This window comes from Triturus cristatus, chromosome 4_1 (assembly GCF_964204655.1).
Source record: "Triturus cristatus chromosome 4_1, aTriCri1.1, whole genome shotgun sequence".
Lineage (NCBI taxonomy): Eukaryota > Metazoa > Chordata > Amphibia > Caudata > Salamandridae > Triturus > Triturus cristatus.
Window position 1 is genome coordinate 291,784,959 of NC_140585.1, and position 20,615 is coordinate 291,805,573.

At 45.4% G+C, this 20,615-nt stretch overlaps 1 protein-coding gene and 1 non-coding gene across 3 annotated transcripts in view; one reads left to right on the plus strand and one right to left on the minus strand.

Annotated features, from left to right (window-relative positions):
• The window catches only part of CREBL2 (cAMP responsive element binding protein like 2), a 294,140-nt gene extending 274,222 nt beyond the window's left edge, over positions 1-19,918 (plus strand). For both annotated transcript variants that reach the window (XM_085652104.1, XM_085652105.1), the window contains one exon: positions 17,910-19,918. Coding sequence is in view for 1 of the 2 variants with exons in the window: in XM_085652105.1 (XP_085508231.1) it covers positions 17,910-17,911 (2 nt within the window). In the remaining variant the exon portion in view is untranslated. The remainder of the gene's footprint in view (positions 1-17,909) is intronic.
• LOC146854308 (small nucleolar RNA SNORA69) lies at positions 4,114-4,251 on the minus strand. Its single transcript, XR_014981546.1, has one exon. It is a non-coding gene; the product is annotated as a small nucleolar RNA SNORA69 (small nucleolar RNA).
• Positions 19,919-20,615: the final 697 nt, after the last annotated feature.

The window sequence follows — 20,615 nt, forward strand, 5'->3', positions numbered from 1 at the left end:
ATAGTTTTACAAGTGATGAGGGGAGGCACAGACATAAACTTCCCTGTTAGCCCCACATTATGCTCACAGGGCCTTTTTGAATGTTCAGCGGCGAGGGAAGTTACTGATAGGTTTCTGGATTTGGCCTTAATTCCCGCTCGCCAGCAATTAACCATATGTTAGAAGTCTCCTCTGTGTCCTGATGCTTATTGCTGGGGGCTAGAGCTGTTGAGATGGGCGGATTGTGAAAAGGAGGCGTTCCACCCTGAGTAAGTTACGGGGGTTTGAAGGATCCCCATACTGCCTGCTTGGGATGCCATTTTGTTAGCTTGTCCGCAAGTGGACTGCAGGGGCCATGTGCTCCAGACTGCAAACCCTTCCGACTGCTCCTTGCCAGACTCAGAGGGGGTGGGGGGTGCAGCACATTGGTCTGGACACCGGCTGCCTCTGGGTAGTGGCACTCCTTTATATCTGATCCCCCAGGTACACTCCCTGTCCCAGATGTGAGCAAATGTCGCTGAGATAGGAGACTGATGTGCGTGTGATGCATCTGGATGAACCTGATTGCAATTGCTTCACAAAAACCTAGACCAATGACTCGCATCTCATGAGCTGTAAAACCGCGTTAAGGCACCAACTGCTTTACAGACCATTCACACATCTTTCATATGTGACACACACAAGACCATTCATAGCGACAGCCACGGGCCCAGCACATAACACTCACATCAGTAGACAGAGCCATTCAAGGACCCATCACTTTCATACACCCACAGGACCAACAGCAATCACACTGGCTGCCTGAGTGTGTGGAGTGGCATTTGGCTAGCATTGTGTGTAGTGACCAGCAGCAAGTTACTATTCACATACTGCAAGTCCACCGCCAGCCAAGCGCCAGTCCACGCACACCGCCAGCCAAGCGCCTGTCCACGCACTCAGCCTTCACATGTTTTTATATCAAAAAAGAGAGCGCCAACCAATTGGAAGTAGATGTAAAACTATATCTACAAACACAGCAGCTCTAACTAGATACATCACACTGATACAAACCATGAAATCTGAACAACAAATATAATATTATACAGAACGTTCAGTTTTAGGCTCACTGTTGCTCCCAATAACTCAGTCGCGTGTGGTACAATTTAAAACATGCGGGCTCACACAGTCCAGGATTAGAAGGACACTCTGGGCAGTACATACAACTCTATTTCGGCACACCTCTTAGGACACAGACTCTTCATCTTCTACTGGGAAAGCGTGTTTTTTAATTATTTTTTGGCATGGGAGGAATTTAATCAGGAAAGTGACGATCTAGCCACATCCTCCACCATTCCAGCTCTAGGAACACTTGCCTGTTCCACTATAACGAGGTTGACTATCGCAAACTGCTAAAATGTAATCTGTGAATCTGGAGAACAATCCTTGAATATAACAAAGGCATTGAAGGTTGCTTGATTAAACAAATGGATAGCTAACTTCTCATACCATATGTAAGCCTTATGAGCAACATTGTAATTCCCTAACCTCCAATCCACTCTGTCAACACCACCCATGTTATTATTGTACTCTAAAATGCACACAGGTTCACACTTTAGTAACCTGACCCTTAACACTCACAGGTGAAGTATTTTCATCATGAATGGTTATCAGCATGTGGACATCTCTCCTGTCTGCAAATTTCACAGCCAGGCACTGCACTGTCCCCTCTGAAGCTTTCTCCATACAAGCTCTTTGTGGTAACCTTTACGGTTAGAGCGGATTGTGCCACAAGCAACAGTGTCTACTTTGGACAATGGCACACCAGTGTGGAAGTTCTCTGTATATAAATTGTGACCTTTGTTAAAAAGTCCTCTCCCAAGTTTTCACACTATTTTCTCACTAACTCCAAAAGTGGATGGACAACCAGGGGGGTTAATAGTGGAATCCCAACCAGTTTACACCTTGAAAATATAGACCTATCCAGTACTGCTCTCAGACAGCATATACATCTTAATTCCATAATGTGCCCTTTTGCTAGAAATTACTGCTTAAAAACCAAACAGCGTATGAACAGGACCAAAGATTCATCCACAGCTATTTCTTTCCCTGGAACATAGATCACTGAAAATCGATCTACAAGGTGATCAAAGACAGGCCGAATCTTAAAAAGACGGTCACAGTCGGGTGATCTCATGGCAGATCTGAAGCATGATCAACAAAATGCAGCATCTGAAGCAGAGGCAAATAGCGATCATGACTCATGGAGGCAGGAAATGTAGCCGTTGCCATCAAGGGACTAGGAGACCAATATGTAGAAAGAGATGGCTTCCTTATCAAGCCCATCAAAAAAGTTAGACCCAAGAACTTCAACTTATCCCAAATGTTGGGAGTCCACCAGATAGCTCTAGGGTGGGGCTCAAGTCTGGCACTGTTTTCTATTAAATACTGTTCAGCATACAAATTTGTCTGGTCAACAATCTGAACCCAAAAATATCGTCCATCAACAACTGAAAGAAATTAATAGACTAAAACATTTCAGTATTCACTCTACACCCTGCAACACCAGTAAAGGCTGTACCATGTTTGGGCAACCCAGAGTTCAGCACTTCCAATGGGAAGCCTTTCAGACTCTGGCTATAATCCAGATGCCACTTGCTGGACTATCGGCAAACCAGTGTCCTCCTTTAAGAGGCACTTCCTCCGCACGGTCGAATGATGGAACCACACATGGGATTACAACACATACCTTAACAACGCGATTATTACAATGACTGAGTATTTACCACGCATGCGTTTTCAATGCATATGCCTTTACCACGCATGCCTTTACAACGAAAAAGTAAGTATTTAGCAGGTAAGTATAAAGTGTATATATGTGTGTGTGTGTATATATGTGAGTATATATGTATGTGTGTGTATATATGTGTGTGTATATATATATATATATATATATGTGTGTGTGGGTGTGTGTGTGTGTGTATTTATATATATATATATATATATATATATATATATATATATATATATATATATATATATTCACTGAAAAAACCATAGGTTTCACACACGTTATAGTTAGGAATTAGCATTGTTGTCCAGTGGCTTTCTATCCCCCATGAGGGCAGATAATCCTAAAATGATGATCGATCTGACCCCCAGGGAGCGTAGAAAACAGCCTAAATACTGCTCGAATAAAGGGGAGCGACCCTTGCCCAAGGGACCACTCCCCGAAATATGAATGTAAAATTCCCTGTTGTCTAGTGGTTAATTTCCCCAAAGTGGTCGCTCCCCATAATCATCTTTATATTAAAGTCCCTGGCAGATCGGTTGAAAAAATGGCCGAACGAGGCGGGGCTTGGGGGGGTGGGGGGAAGACACAGATATTATATGCCCCCATGGGAGCGACCCCTGACTAATGGGTCGCAAACCCAAAATCCTTAAAACTATATCCCTGTTGGTCTAGTGGATAGATACCTGCTCCACGATCACGGCCCCACCCGCAATCAAGGCGCAGGAATCCACTCCAAACAGGCACAGCACGTCCACGGCTGCATTTGATGATGTCTGCGCATCGTAAGCACGCCGATGTCATCAGATCGCCTAGGGGGAAGTTGGGGGTGTCCGCTCCCATCTCTGGTGAGGGGGTTTAAAGGAGCGTCCCACGGAGTGAGCACCAGCGCTTTCACCGTGGGTGGGTGCGAGGAAGGAACAGTTTTGTCCTCCGCACATGTCCGCCGTGGCTGAGAATGGAACGGTTCCATCCTTAGCACGGAACCGGTTAAAGGATTGAAACAATGTCATGCAGATAGACCAAACGTTAACAGGGCCACATATGCATAATCTAAGCCGTCTTCTTCATTTTTTGTGGGAGTGTCATGAGGTATTGCCCAATTACTACACATTTTGTCATCCTAGCGTCCTCAACCCACAGTACTAACTCAGCTGAAAAACCCCAATGTTTCACTCCATCATTAACAAATGTTAATTCACCCCGTGTACAACTAGCTCAGATAGTTCTATTGAGAACTGCAATCTTAATTTGAACAAATAAATATATATAGAATCTCTACATATGGCGTCTCGCTTTACTCAAACCTTTGATAAATATTTAAATATAAAACAAAAGTTAAGATGGCAGTGCCTACGTCGAAGACTTAATGCCTGTAGATATTAAAAATGAAAATCTTTGTTTATGTACAAGTGAAATCAAAAAACTGTTTCAACAGCTTTACTCTCAGTAGGCTTAATGGCAACGCTCCCACAAAACAAAGCGCTATGATTACAACCTGCTTTTGTGCTAAATTGTATACGATTCTAGTGTAAAAAGATTCAGTCGTCTTTATTAAACCGAAATGAGATTTTTCAACCATTGAAAATGAGAACACTAGGCGGTTTCTAGAGTCCCAGCAATGCAGCAAAAAGCAAGAAAGCGGTTAGGCGGAAGCAGCCACCAACACCAGTAACAGAAAAGCTACTGTCTGTTGCTTAAGTTGTTCTAACAGTTCATATAAAGGCGCACCAACTAGTAGCTTCAACACCCCTCAAAGTACTATGCTAGCAGATGAAGTTGTGATATTCTAGCAGGTCACCACAATACTGTAGAGTGTGTGGAGTTACGGCCTGAACTGCAGATTTTGGAGCTGGAGGAACCAGGTTCAAGTCTGTCTGCTCAACATCCTGTGATTATCCCCAAATCAAATCCCCATGCCTAAAAAATGTATGTGACCTTTTGTAATGTAACTGGTAATGGTCAGAGGCTAAGGAGGCAGAATCGGTGAGCCTGTGCGGCTAGTGACACTACAATGTAAACCGAGTAGAAGGACAAACATGCAATTTATGTAAAGAGATCATTACCCCTAGGACACTCAAAGAGGGTTGTTATAGTACTACTTGGTCAGTGCCACTGGGCAACGCAACAGAAAATATATTATCAAAATAAGCACTCTTTCTGAGGAAGTACACAATGTCTGCCCAATCAGATTATATAAACATAGCTCCGACATGTGGGAGGAGCCAAATCCACGCCTTCCAGTTAGTTCTGACATAATTGTCGATTGACAGCTGCGCTGCCTAGTCCGGCTGTAAAAAGTGCATGCTTATTGCTTGTTGTTTGGAGAGTTCCCCTAAACTGAGAGATTGGTGTAGAGGTATGGTCTTTTGCTCAGCTGCGGAAAAATATTATTTATAAATAGATATGCTGCAAAACCAAATACCAACAAATGTGGTCAGTGGCTATCCAATCAGTCAGAAGGGTGATTGATTAATTGTCTTTAAATATAGGTGATTATCACAAGTTTGTCAATGGTGATAATGGGTTGGGTCTTTGACTTGAGACTTCAGGTTACTGGTTGCACTTCGGTTGTTAAAAATCTAAAAGAATAAAACTGTTAAAGTGGATGCTGAAACGGAGAATGAGGGCTTTTTAGCAGCTGGGGACTGGAGTTCCTGAGTAAAGCAGCTATTTTAGTTGATGGGTGTCCATGCCCCCGAAAGGGCACACCTTAAAGGCAGCAACAGCTAAAAACTGTCCTCTTTTAAGAAGAAAGAATGCTTTACAAAGGACTTATAGAAAAAAACTCCCCTTCATTGTGTTAATCTGTGTTTCTGTACATAACTTCGCTTTTATTAGAAAACCAAAGTCTCAGGCTAGAGAAACTGGAGAAAGGCAAAGTCCTGTCCTGGCAGGTCAGAAACAGTTGGTGCTGATGTACTTGTTTGTTACTCATCCACAGAATCTGTTTAATCAGAAATATATTTCAGCCAGTTGTTAACCAGTCACGGACTCCAGCACACTCTCAAACTCTTTTAGACATACACCCGCTCACTTAATATGTGAGCATGGAGGCTATGCTACAGAGAGCTGCTTCTGCAGGTTGGGCATTGATCGCTAAATAGCTCTTAGTCTGGCTTTTGTGAAGTGATAAATGAGGCTTGCACTCAACTTCTTGGTCTTTGGATTCATAGGGCTTTGTCCCGCTCTATTTTTAATATTACGGAGAACGTTGATGTGGGTCTTTCCTAAAACCCTTCTTTTCCAGGTGTTAGTATTCTGTTTCCTATTCTGTATTTTTTTAAAATTTTTTATTATTGTTCCACAAACCGACAATTACAATGTATCACAAACATAGAACAGTTTAAATCACATATATCTCGTTCTGTGATATCAACTTATATTAGTTAAACATCAAAATAATCTTTTAAAGGGCGCCAAATTGTAAGACCTAAGTTTCTTTTGCGAGGTTTTTTTTAACAAATATATAGTAGTTTCAGTATTATACAAAGTGAAAAGCTTAGATCGCCATATATCAAAACTCGGGGCTTGCGGTTGCAGCCAGGCTGTTGCTATGGATAAGCGGATTGTGGTAGCGATAATGAAAAGAAAAGAACGAAACTCAAATAGAGGATGCCCCACAATAATTTCATCCCCTATACCCAGTAGGATTAACTTTGGTGAAAATACTACAGGTTTCCTGAGAACATGGCCGCGAAAATTTGAGATTTGATTAAAAAAACATGTTAAAGACGGACATGCAATAAAAAGACATGCAATAAGTCGGCTTCTCCTGCTTTACAACGAAAACATTCACCAGAGTTAGAATATAAAGGTGAATTACCCCATTTCATCATCACAGCCGGAGTGTGATATAAATTAAAAATGGTTTTATATAATTGTGTTTTTAATGATGCGGAAAAGAAAATCATATGGGCCATTTTAATAGATTCTTGAATGTTGATAGAGGCAGATGTTAACTTGCCTGACCATCTCTCATTAGTTTTATCAATGTCATCTATACGATATGTTAATAAGTGTTTATAGATAGTTCCAATGGGTGGTTGTAGTCTGATAGCATCAATAACGTCATTTGAAGACCATGGCATGGTGTGTTTATATAGAAAATCCCGAATCTGTAAATATTTAAAGAATTGATTGTTATCTAAATCGAATTGTATTCTAAGTGTATCGAAGGAAAGAAGGAAACCATCAGCAGAGACGAAGTCGCCAAGACATGTGATACCTTTAGAGTACCAGTATCGTGCAACTACATCGCCAAAAATTGACGGCAATAAGCGTGGAGCCCTGAATGGGGTATATATTGTGATTTTAGGTATATTACACATTTTCCTGACACTTTTCCATGTGTTAAAGGCAGATATGATAGTTTTGAACCGTGTATGTTTGTAATAACTACTGTCAAAGTTAGAGATCAGACAACTTTTTGCAAATGGACCAAGAGTAATATGGTAAATCGATGGATTTTCTGCCATATTGGATATTACCTCTCCGGCGAGGAGGGTACGCATTCTTAAAAGTAAGCATGACATCTGGTAGAGTGGGAAGTCCGGTACTCCCCAACCCCCACGGACAAGAGGGAGCGTCATAAAGCGTGAAGCTCTACGGATTTTTCCGGGGGCCCATAAATATTTTTCACAAATTGACTGTAACTGGCGAATTTGGGGCCTGGGGATTAATAGGGGGACAGCACGAAAAAAATAAAGTACTCTGGGTAATATAATCATTTTAAGTAAATTAACTCTGCCGACCAAAGTCAGATGTAAACTCTGCCAAGATTCCAATGCGTGTTTCGATTTATCCAATATCTCAGTCCAGTTGGTATTGACGAGTTCCTCCAAATTAGGCCTGATCTTAATGCCCAAATAGACCACTTCTTCCATAATCCTGTTATCAAGTGCAAGAGTTTGATCTGTACACAGACATTGTGTTTTGGATTTGTTAAGTTTATATCCAGAATATTTCCCAAAAGATTCAGCTAACAATTCTATGGAGGGTAAATCCATGTTCAAATCAGATGTAATAAAGGCAATATCATCCGCATACGCGAGAACATTATACTTCACGTCATGAGCTATGAAAGGGGGAATCTGTAGGCTAAGCTCGAGCATTTTAACAAAAGGATTAATATAAAAGGCAAAAAGAATTGGAGAACAAGGACAGCCTTGCCGGGTCCCTCTACTGATCAGAACCTCCTCAGATTTAAGGCCCATGGCGCAAATCCTTGCAGTTGGGGACTGATAAAATATCTGGAGAGCCAGGAGAAAGTTAGAGCTAAATCCCAAGCGAGTCATGACCTCCCACAAAAACTTCCAGGATACGCGGTCAAACGCCTTCTCGGCGTCGAGCAGGGCAAGACCCAGAAATCTGGACTCAGCCTGCGCGGCGTCGAGAAGTGCGATGACCCTATTAACATGATCTACCGTCCCACGCCCCGGCACAAAACCATGTTGTTGTAGTGAAACCAGTCCCGCAACGATAGGAGCCATGCGGTTTGCTAATAATTTCGCATAGTTTGCCATCACAGTTAAGGAGCGATATCGGACGGTATGACCCGGGTTGGTCGGGGGGTTTCCCCTTCTTCGGGAATATGGCAATATGAGCAGCAGCCCATGATTCGGTGGAGTGCCCAACCTGGCTGCCTGAAAAGTATTCAGCAAGTCAGAATGTTTCCTATTCTGTGTCCATATATTTGACATAATCTCCATTGTATGTACCTAAATTCTTTTGAGCATTCAAGGGTAATGGTTGGACGGGGAATTCTTTTCCAATCGGCTGGAAGACGAGCTTTCAATCTAGGAGCTCCACATGTTTCAGATTCCAGATTTTAAACTAGGCAAGCAGTAGAAAACAAGATGGCTGCGCAGCTTTGGAACGCATAATGGGAATGCATTATAATTCTGCATTCTCAATGAGTGTCCGCCATCTTACATGCTGAGTCGAGGGGAGTGGATATGGCGTAAGTGCTAGAGCGGCTGACCTTGAGGCCGGCGAACAGGGTTCGAGTCTCGGAGGTTCAACATCCTGTGTGTCTGCGTAAATCACTTAATGTAAAGTGTTCCAATACCTGTGAAAACCCACCCAAAATATGCAGGCACAAAATAAGCAGCGATGGAGGGAAAAGCAACAATTTCAAACAAACAGTTCTTCTTCCAAACCATAACATAAAGCGGCTTCGCAAAGACTGCGTAAGGAATGGGAGGTGGAGTGGAAGAAATAGTACCAGCATTAAATTAGACGGCCACTAATTAAAGAGAATTAATGTGCAGTCCAGCTGTGCTCCTTCGCTCCAGACGGAAGTGGTGTATCATGAGTGTGAACCAATAAGTAGCCACCAAAGAAGAGAGATGCTGCAGTCAACATATGGTAAGCAGCAGGTGGGATTACACTCCATATAGTAATAACAGCAGGTCTTCCAGACAGCTCATGCGCGCTGCCTAGGCACGACCTAAAAACACTTTTAAAAAATCCTGCTTGGACCTACTTTGCCACTCATACTGTGCTATTTGTAAGGTCTTAAAGGAGATCTGCTTTCTTCCTCTTGATCACTGTATTCAAGTGGTTATTGGGCTCAGCCTGTCTTTGCTAATAGATGGGGGAATCCGGTTCTGGTACCTTCCTAGGACACCCATTGTGTGGCATCAAATTTGTGCCTTTTTCATTTTAAATTTCTCATTGTTTCCAGTTTGGACTCGCCTCTGTTGAAACTAAGCAGCAGTTTAAGTGCATTTAAAAAAGAATGGGAATTGTTATCCTGAGTCCATTGGGGGTGCTGTCAGTAAGCATGGGGGTGGGATTAAAAGTGTGGCTAAAAATATCAAAATATTCTGTAACCATTTTGTCAGTCTTTTACCTTCAAGTAACTGCCTATACAATAACCTATGCCTTAAATGAAAAATAAATGCAAGTTAAACTAATCAGTGAGAGATGTACTATTTTATGTTGTGAAACCTCTGGTGGTTAATTTGTTAATGCAATCACTGCAGATGTCCGTGCATGTAACCAGAGAGCCACAACATTGAATTCTGGTTGGTGCTTTGGGGGAATAGTGACTTTTGTTTTTAAGTGCACATTAATATTTATAAGCACTATGAATATATACGTTATTGCTTTAAACTTTCATTACGCACAGGATAAGATAGGCTGCCAGAAAGTGTACAAAAAGATATAGTTTTAAGATGGTGTTTCCGAAATATAGATCTGAGTAATCAAAGTGTACCTAGTGCAAACATTTTTTTATAACTTTCCATTTAAAGCACTCCACAGCTCATCAATCAAAGCCAATATCGGTTTCCAAGTAGCCTTTAAATTTGCAGATTAAAGAATGTGCACATTTACATTTCTTTCAGGCAGCAGACACCCTGGCAAGAAGGCTTGTTTATTGTTCAGCTATCCTTCCATTCCTCAGCTTCACAGCACCCTGAACTCTCTTCCCTTCCACTTCAGCTGAGTTGTCTCGAATGTCGGCGTCCTAGGACTACTGCTTTGTAACAAAGTTGGGGAGCTGTTTTTGTCATATTAAGAAAAGTATGGGCATTTTAAGCCCCTCCGATCCCGCACACTTTGACCTCTGGACACAAGAAGATCCTGCAAATCTCTAGTCTCCCCTCCACAGTATCCAACTGACCTACACCTGCTGTCTCCCCTGCCTTCTTCTTTCCAGAAGAAAGTGTTGATAAATGTAATATTTAAATCCATTTCATCCACTCATACTTACTTTAAGCCACATTCTGAGCCATCATGTTTGCTAATTTTGCCATTACAGACCTTGTTGGCTCTACCCCGTAAGGGTAGGGTGGCCAAAAATCTCAGATTTCTCCATGTTGTCTTGGTTTTCAGAGGTCTTTTCCAGCGTCCCAACGGGTTTCTCAGTTTTAAATGCATGTCTAGTTTTTGGGAAGAGGGATGAGCACTGCGGAATACCAGTATTGAAAGTCCACAGACCACTTTGAAGTTGGAAACAAACTTAAGTAATTATTAATCTTAGTTTCAGGCACTGCAGCAGGTGGGAAGCTGGAGCTTCAGTTCTTGCTCCCATCGGAGAGAAGGGGACAAGCAGTGCTTAAATTGTAAAAATAAAAAATATAAGCGGGAGGGCCCTGGTCAGGAGCCCACTGCAGCTTCCACCACCCATTGCTCTTGCCATCACAGCCCATGACCGTACTAACACAACTACTAACCATCACACTCTTACAAGTGTGACAAATTGGACTAATCTGAAAGAGACTATTAGTTATAGATTCCTTACCTTAGTATTTCGCCCAGGCATCAGACTGGATCCAGAGAATTTTTCTTCCGCTGTACCGCTGTGCGTCGGTAGATGGTGTCGGTCGACTCTGCATTAGTCGTTGGCGTCGTGATTGCCGGAAGGCATCGCGGTATCTACTAAGACATCGCCCCGGCGCGCTGACGTCAGTTCTTTCTTTTTCCGCGCCAGCCTGCGCAGATCCCGAGAGAGCGGTACCCTTAGTCATTTTTTGGCTAACCTTTTTCGACTTTTGTCAACATCTTTTTTGAAGTCTTTACAACTCCTGGTGCACGAGGGATCTCAAGTCGTTGGACCGGCTTCAAGCCTTGTGACTCTGGTCACAAGCTGATGTCAGTCATGGATCCGCACCTCGTGTGCCTTTGGTGCCTGGATTGCGAACACGGCCCGACGTCGTGCTCAGACTGTCAGGCCATGAACCCGAAGTCTTTGCGGGAGCGGTCCCAAAAGATTCTGGAGGCCCGGCAGCCAGCACTGTGCCGCTTGAGGTCCCGGTCGAGAGGGAGGTCATGGGACTGGTCGCGGAGTCCCACCATCACTCTTCATCTAAGTCTTCGTGTAAGTCGAAGCACAAGAAGAAGCACTGTCGCTCTTCACCTTCTCCACCTCCGTTGGACGACGCAACGCGAGACGCGGAAGGTTATTGTCCTTCAGCTCCGCCCACGGAGTGTGCTAGGATGACTCGGAGCTTCCCTCCCTTCCCGGGAGCTGGAGCGTCCCCTGCCCAGCTTTGTGCCTTTTACGAGGCCCTCCACTCCACCTTTGGGCAGCCCGACTCCGCCGGCGTGCCTTCGGGCCACGCAGACTCTGCTGGGGGCTCTAGGCCTTCGATGCTGGTGAATCCGGGCCCTGATGCCGCTGGGCCCCCAGAGATCCAGGCTTGGATCCGTATCAGCGGCGGTTGACCTCACGACACCTCCCCCGGTGCCGATTCCAGTGACAACACCTCTGCCGCCTCCGATGCCGGTTGGGTCCCTGGCTGACATCGACCCCGGCCTCCCCCTCCAACCGAACACTGAGCCGGACCGGTGTTGACCGATACTTTTGTACCACTGTTCTATCCTGGCGTTCCTTTTCTCCCTGAGTGGCAGCCTGGAGAGGATGAGGAGGACTGGGAGGGGTCTGTGGACCCTCTGGCAGACCAGCTAGAAGAGCCGGATTGGAGAAAGGAGTTGGGTGATGCCAGTGGTCTGGATACCTCCCCAGACCTTTTTATGCTTCCTCCCCTTACCGTGGCCACGGAGGTGGGAGCCTCTTAAGCTGTGGTGTTGTGTAGGGCGGCTGAGGCCTTGGGCCTCGAACTTCCTACGGTGGCAATCCGAACTAACCTGACTGAGGTGCTTCAACCGGCAGCGGCCTCCTCGGAGCCCCTGCTGTCGTTCAATGAGGCCCTCACCAGCATCCTTCTGGGTACTTGGTCCAAGCCCAGCACAGGGGCTCCTGTGGATAGGATGATGGCCCGACCCCACCGCCGGGGTGACCCCATTTTCCTCTCCTAACACCCTACCCCTGAGAGCTTGGTGGTCCAAGCCTCGACCTCTGAGGGCATGTTCCCTGCTGCTCCCCCAGATAGAGAATCCAAGAAGCTGGATAATCTTGGGAAGGAGATGTTTTCCTCCACCAGCTTAGGTCTGCGGTTGGTCAACAACGCGTGTCTCTTGGGCCGCTACACCCACTCTGTGTGGGACATGGTTGCACAAGTGCTGCCACAGTGCCCGGAGGAAGCCCGGACTATACTCGCCCGTGCGGTTGCAGAGGGTAGAGACGCAGCGAGAGCTGCATACTGCCAACTTGCTAGGTAGAACGATTTCTACATCAGTAGGCTTGAGACGCTATACCTGAGTTCCACTGGCTTTCCCGGGGAAGTCCAATCGACCCTTTTGGACATGCCCTTTGATGGCTGTCGCAAGTTTGGCGACAAGGCGTACAATGCGCTCGATCGCTTTAAGGACTCTCTGGCTACGGCTAGATCCTTGGGACTTGCTGCCACCTCTCGCCCGGTTCAGTCTGCCTTTCGTGGCTACAGAAGGGGTGCCCCACCACATTCCACTCAGGGCCACAGGCCAGCGCAAGCTACTCAACTTCAGCGCGGCCTGGGACATGGGACCCAGCGCTGTGGGTCATGGGGCCAGCGAGCAGGCCAGTCCACAAGTGCCCCCCTCTGCATCCGCTCCAAGCCTTCCTAGTCCGACCTCTCAGGGCCTCCAGTTGCCAGTGGGTGGCAGGATTCCCCATCCTCTCCCCCACTGGCACATCAAGTCGCACAGGTGGGTTTTGCAGGTAGGCCGAAGGGGCTACTCCTCCCCTTTGAGACTACCCTTCCCTCCATGCCACCAACACTTCATCGCATGTTGGAGGATCACTTGGCCCTTCTCCGTCAGGAAGTTTCAGCTCTTAGCCAAGGGAGCCATCGAGTGAGTCCCTGTGCCAGAAGTTGTGGTTGTTATTCCCTCTACTTCCTGGTGTCCAAGAAGGACAAAGACCTGCGTCTTATCTTGGATCTCAGGGACGTCAACCGCTTCCTCCGGAAGGAGAAGTTCAAAATGTTGACATTGGCTCAGATCTTGTCTGTTTTTGACCCGGGAGACTGGATGGTAGCGTTGGACTTGCATGATGCTTATTTTCACATCCCCGTTCTGCTGGCCCACAGGCGTAACCTACGGTTCACGGTAGGCCACAAGCATTTTCAGTGTACCGTGCTCCCCTTTGGCCTTGCCATCGCCCCGCGGGTGTTCACGAAAGTGATGGCGGTAGGCGCAGCTCATCTGCGCAGATCAGGGGACCCAGTCTTCCCCTATCTCGACGACTGGCTGTTGAATGCGAGTTCGCAACAGGATGTCGTTTGCCACCTCCAGACTACGGCGGACCTTCTGCCCTTGCTGGGGTTCACTATCAACATGCTGAAGTCGAACCTTATTCCCTCTCAGAAGCTCCTTTTCATCTGAGCAGTTCTGGATATCGAGCAGTTTCGGGCCTACCCTCCCGAACAGCGAGTCCGGGATATTCGGGCTATGATACCGATGTGTTAGCCTCTATCCCGGATTTCAGTGAGAATGACCCTGAGACTGCTGGGCCTCATGGCCTCCTACATTCTGCCAAGTGGCATATGCGGGCTCTGCAGTGGGACCTGAAGTTCCAGTGGGCTCAGCATCAGGGAAATCTTCCCGAGGTTGTCCAGATCTCGGAGGGCACTGCACATCAATTGCAGGGGTGGCTAACGAACCAGGTTTGGGTCAACAGCAGATTCCTCTCCCTTCCCCAACCAGACTTCACAGTGGTGACAGATGCATCCCTTCTGGGATGGGGCGGCCACATGGGAGAGGAGGTCAGAGACCTCTGGTCTCCGGCGGAGTCCGGGCTCTGCATCAATCTGCTGGAGCTCCGGGCGATCCCTCTTGCACTGAAAGCATTTCTTCCTTCTGTCAAAGGAAGAATAGTGCAGGTGTTCACGGACAACACCACCGCCATGTGCTACTGCAGCAAATCGGGCTGGGTGGGGTCGTGGATCCTATGTCAAGAGGCCCTCCGACTCTGGATTTGGCTATTACATCAGGGCATGTCCCTGGTGGTTAAACACCTGGCAGGTTATCTGAACGCCAGGGCGGATGAGCTGAGCTGCCGGTGCATGATGGCTCACGAATGACTTCTTCACTCAGAGGTGGTGGAAGGTCTTTCAGCGGTGGGGAGAGCCTTGGTTAGATCTGTTCGCCACTGAAGAGAACGTGCAATTCTGCGCGTTGAAAATTTCCAAGGCGGCACTCGCTTGGCGATGCTTTGTGTCACGAGTGGAATTGCTGTCTTTTACACGCCTTCTGCCTATACCACTTCTGCCCAGAGTGCTGAAGATCAAGCGCGACCGGGCCCAAGTCATTCTTGTGATTCCGGATTGGGCACGAAGGGTCTGGTATCCCGAGTTCTTGAACATGGCCATCGATCCTCCGATCAGACTGCCCCTTCGGAAGGATCTTCTTTTGCAACAGCAGAGGACGGTCCTCTACCGAACCTGTCCGGTCGCCATCTCCTTGTGTGGAGATTGAGCGGCGACAGTTGACAGCTTTTGACCTTCCTCCCGAAGTCTGTAATGTCATCTTGGCAGCCAGGCGTCCCTCCGCTAAATCGGTGTATGACTGTAGATGGAACAGATTTGTGGCATGGTGCACAGCAAAGGCTGTGGATCTCCTTTGTGCCCCTCTTTCAGAGGTTATCCTCTTCCTTTTGCCCAGAAGGGCTCTGCTCTGGGCACCCTTAAAGGCTATCTTTCAGCCATTTCGGCCTTTCTTCTTCCTGATCAGCCTTCTCTTTTCAAGTCCCCTGTTGTAAATAGATTTCTTAAGGGCATTACTCACCTCTTTCCTCCTATTCCTTTCGTAATGCCCCAATGGGACTTAAATCTGGTCTTAACTTACCTCCTGTGTGCTCCTTTCGAGCCACTACATAATTGTCCTCTCTGACTCATAATTGTCCTCTCAGACTCTTGACCTTAAAGACTGCTTTTCTGGTGGCCATCACCACTAATTGCAGGGTGAGTGAGCTTCAAGCCCTTTCTTCTAAACCTCCTTTCTTGCTGTTCATCAGGACAAGGTAGTCCTTCGAACTTGGCCTTCTTTTCTTCCCAAAGTGGCTTTGGGATCCTAGAAGAACAAGTTACTTACCTTCGCTAACGATATATCTGTAAGAGACGTATATTAGTTATAGATTCCTTACCTTAGAATTACCCCCAGGCGTCAGACTGGATCCGGAGAGTTTTTCTTCAGCAGTACCCCTGGGTGTCAGTAGGTGGCGTCTGTCGACTCCGCGTTCATCGTTGGTGTCATGATGGCCAGAATGACGTCCGTTCTTTGCATGACATTCCACGCCAGAAGCGCAGAGCCATGTAGGACACTCACCACTGGTGCACAAAACCAGGGCCCTGATAGGCAGTCCCTTACTCTAGAAGTCTGTTCACAGAACGGGGAGGATGGGTGAGGCGGTAAGGAATCTATAACGAATATATGTCTCTTACAGATATATCGTTACCGAAGGTAAGTAACTTGTTAATCTGAAAGAGACTATTAGTTATAGATTCCTTAGCTTAGAAAGATACCCCAACAATAATAACCCCAGAGGTGGGTCTGAGAACTAAGTTCACACCAGAAAGTCCTGGAGAACTGAACGGCCAAAGAAGCCGTCTCTCTGGACTTGACTATCCAGGCAATAATGTTTAGTGAACGTGTACAGTGATGCCCACGTGGCAGCCTGGCAGATGTCACTGAGGGGGACTCCACGTCCCAAAGCAGTAGTGGATGCCATCGCCCTGGTGGAGGTTCCTTTTTCGCCAAGGACTAACAGATGTTAATGCATAGAACGACTCATTGAGAGATGGTTTGTTTTTGCACGGCCCAACCTTTCTGGTGCCCACATAGCCAACAAAGAGTTGATCATCCACCCGGAATGGTCTTGTGCAATCCAGATAAAATGAAAGCCCACTTTTTGGATTCAGACGGTGGAGCCTCTCTTCCCTCCTTAGAAGGATGCAGACGCGGGAAGAATGTGGGGAAAATAATGGTCTGTCCATCTCCCCGTTCTATGAACTGACTTCTATAGTAAGGGACTCCCTTGTCTTGCATGGCTCTGCGCTTCTGGCGTGGAATGTTGTGGAAAGAACTGACGTCAGCGCGCAGAGTCGGTGTCTAAGTAGATACCAGAACGTCATTCTACACCAGACAAACCGCGCCACCCTGTGGCAGATTGTCATAAGTGCTAGTGTTGACAACTGGATGCCGAGCACCGGAAACCATGAGCTCAAATTAAGCACTGGAGGGGAGGGGGGTGCAGTCACAGGGATCGGCAGCACTGAGGAGATCATTCCACGCTCCCATAGCTTATGTTTTAAAAATAACTTGTCTTGTAAGTGAAGACTTCAAATCGACCGGAGCCTATAACCTTTTGAAAGAGTCTATGCTGGATGCCCAAGATTCACAATAATTATCAAGGTACCATTTGTAACCTATGCGAAAACGTAGCTTAAACATTGGTCTAGCTTTAAAAGTAGCAGAGCTGGAGTATGTAAACATTGTTATGAACTGCAATCTTCAGATCAGTTGTCAGTGTTTGATAGTCACTTCCACCATACACTTTACTATATGCTCATTGCATTTTCATTGTCATCCTTTATTCCTGCTTCTATGTTTAACCTAGTTTTGGCCAAATGGTCTTTCCAGCCGTAACTGTTAGACCACGTCCACTTCATAAAGGAACACACCACAGACCGGTTTCAACCCTGTTGGGTCTAATTGGTGCTTGTAGCTTGTCTCATTTGACACAGAAAGCTACTGGACTTGTTTAAGTGCCACTTAGTGACTCGCTGAAAGACAATAAGTCATGGATGGAATGCTTGAATTGACCTCCCTTACTGGTAATGACTTGACCACCTTCAAGTCAGTCTTTTATCTCTTACTGTGCTACTGCGATCAGTGTGGGTTTGCTTGTATTTGTGTACAAATGGAACGTGACAATGATTTACTTGTGGACAGTCCTTTTATATAAGGACTCGGATAAGCTAAAAAGATGGAATGCAGTGCACCTGTTACAAGTGGTTCAAAATAATGCAGTTGTTTCCAACTGATAATTGTTTGCCAAGTCTTATCCCGCCCGAGGGCTCTTCTACCTTTTCTTTGTATATCATCGGCCGATGAACTCTTTTGATGACAAAATCTGTCCACATAAGTTCTGAATGTCACATGTGCTACTAGTTCCCTAATTGGGTAGTAAAAGAAAGATGTCTAAATGTTCTGTGATTGAAATTGTGGGCCTTGCTATTTAACCCACGTAAGATGAAATGGTTGTAAATAAAATGGAGTTGTAAATGACCCGTCCTTTGTTTCCTAGGTTAAAGTCTGGTTTCTTTCATTCTAGGATGCTTCAGTTGGAATATGCTGCCTCTAACGCTGCCCTTCCGGGTTCTGCACTTCAGCATGTTATATGGGAGAAGACTTGGTAACTAGACTCCAGAAGGATCCAAAGGTGGTTTACCCTGACTTGCCCAGCAGTTGAAATTCATTTGTAAATGTCTAGGTGCCTCATATCCTGTTGTGGGGTCTGAAACTGCTTCTCAAGAGACTTGGATAGGTTGACTAGGGACATGCTAGTCGGGAAGGCCTGCTACGACAGGATGGCTTCCTAGAGGTTAACCCTATTTTCTCCTAAAGATTTTCAGACATATTTTTGGGGGTGAGGAAGACATGCCAGGGCTGTTCCATTGCATTTTGCACCTTTTGAAAGAAAAAAAATAGAAGGCCAAAGACCACCTCTATGGGAAAGCTGATCTCTGCTTTTAAACTGACACCCTGGCCACATCTATGCTGAAGAGAAATATTTTTTATTTTATTTTTGTATGACTGCTATTTATTGCCTGTGTTTTTTTAAACTGATGATAGTTAAGGAAAAAAATGCTAAAACAAAAAGTGGGTTTGCAAGAAGTGTATGGGACTCACATCTAAGATTTCAGTCCCTGCTCTCCCCAAACCTTAGTGTGGCCTTGGGCAAGTCGTGTTAGCCTTTTACTTGTTGCTTTGTGATAACTGTGAGCTCTGCTTAGCAGGAATCACTATGTTCAGTTCGCTATACAAAGTACCAAGTTCACTGCTGCCACCGCACATGGTCCTGCCGTTGTTGAATGCTGCCAGACCTAAAAGAAACCAAAATAAATCCCCATAGAAGGAGAGATGCAAAGGAATGGACTTGCTTGGATTGATCTTACGCAGCAACATTGACAAGCACCCTGCACACCCCACCAAACCTTGGGCACTACTCCTTTGAAAATAGAATTGCTGACACGCACAAGTTTATACAGTTTTATCTTTCTGATTACCATTTTGTTCCCTTGACCAGTCCAAAATCTGTACTGTGTTCTCTCCTGTGAAAAGCTGAGTTTTAAAGTGATTTGTACTGTAATGTAGAGCACAGGTTTTTGGTGAGCTATATGCAAACCCTTCTTCAGGCAGTTTTTAAATATGGCCTAGCTGAAAGTGATCATGGGTCCCAAGTGCCTGTGTCCAAGGGCTGGGACATTGAAAGACAGCCTTTCAAATTGTTGACTTGCAGATGTCTCTGTAGTCCTAATCAACTTGTGCTCCACCTGGGCGTTGTTCAAACTGTGGCTAAACTTAGAAATAGTAATTGCCCATGGTGTGACAGTGCCTTTATATGGACTCTGTGGGTATCCCTTTCCATAAAATACTGATCATTGTTCTTCATACCATCTTGCTTCAGCAAATATATGTAACCGGAGGTGAGGTACTAGTGCATGTCGAGCTGTATTGTCAGCCCACCCTCTACTCTATTTTTTCCCACCTCAGTGATTAGCAAAAGCATACATCAGATTACTTAACAGTAGTCTTTGTTTTGTCACCCATCTCCATTCAATGCTTGTTCCTGCTTGAATGGATCACTGTGAAGAAACATGTACTACCATCTTCTGCACGCTTGGCTGAAACCATACCCTACCTACTACTCCAGACCATCACATGTGGATTGAGATGGGTCCGTCCACCTCACCTTGTGTGTTTCCAATGCTGTCACTGCTTAAAGCCTTTCTGTTAAGTTCATGGGCTTCTTTGAAGTGGAGGTCTCTTGCTACTATAACTTTTGTATGGAACTGGGCAGAATTATATTTTCACTTGTTAGTCTGTATGCAGTTTACAGTATTTACTTTCAAAATCAGTGAGCTGCTAAAATGTTGGATCCAGTTGGTTTGTGTACAATTTAGGCTTCTGAAATAAAAAAATCTTAGTTGTTTATCTGTTGTGAAATAGGCCTTTTTTGTACAGCTTTTTTTGTTCCAAGAAATGTTGCAGGGAGATATGCATAGTTTTGTACTGTCACGTCACTTTAACATAAAAATTCAATAAAATTATTTCATTTAACACATTCGAGCGGCTTTATTTGTTGTATACTGTCAGTCGATTCTGCAATTGTGATTTTATCTAAAGCGAGCTTTTTGACTGGAGAGGTTTATATGAATAGTAGTGTGATGAGCGTGAAAACAAAACCATTTGCCAACAACTGAAGTATATTGTAATGCAAGATCATTGGTGTTCTTCATAAGTACATCAGTGAACTGCTCACTATAATCAGTGTATCCTGAACAACAAATCAGAGGCGACTTTTTAAAATCCTTCACTTGTGAGTGTTTTTGGGTGGAGGGTTCAGTTTGGTTCCTGGGATGCCTCTCATTGAGGAACGTAAGTGGGTCTTGCAGTGCAGGGCTTTCATCTTGCCATATAACAAATAGGTTGTAGGAGTAATTGTATTTTGTTTCAATCTGCCTTTATTGTTTTCAGCTTTGAACAAGGCAGACAGTTGCATTTTATCGGGCACGTTGCATGATTACAAGAGATTGCAATCCTTGCATTCCCGCAGCAAGGCATGCATTACAACTTCAACATTGATGTGGGATATTGTGTGTGACGTAGCTGCTCGTGTTTCTACAGACAGTGCGTACTCTGTTGTGTGTGTTCGCAATTGTTTGTGGAGCGCTTCGCCTGTGGGCTGACCAAGTGTGTGCCATGATTGGGGTTGTTGACTGGGGAGGTGGGGAATAATGTCGGGGACAACTAAAGA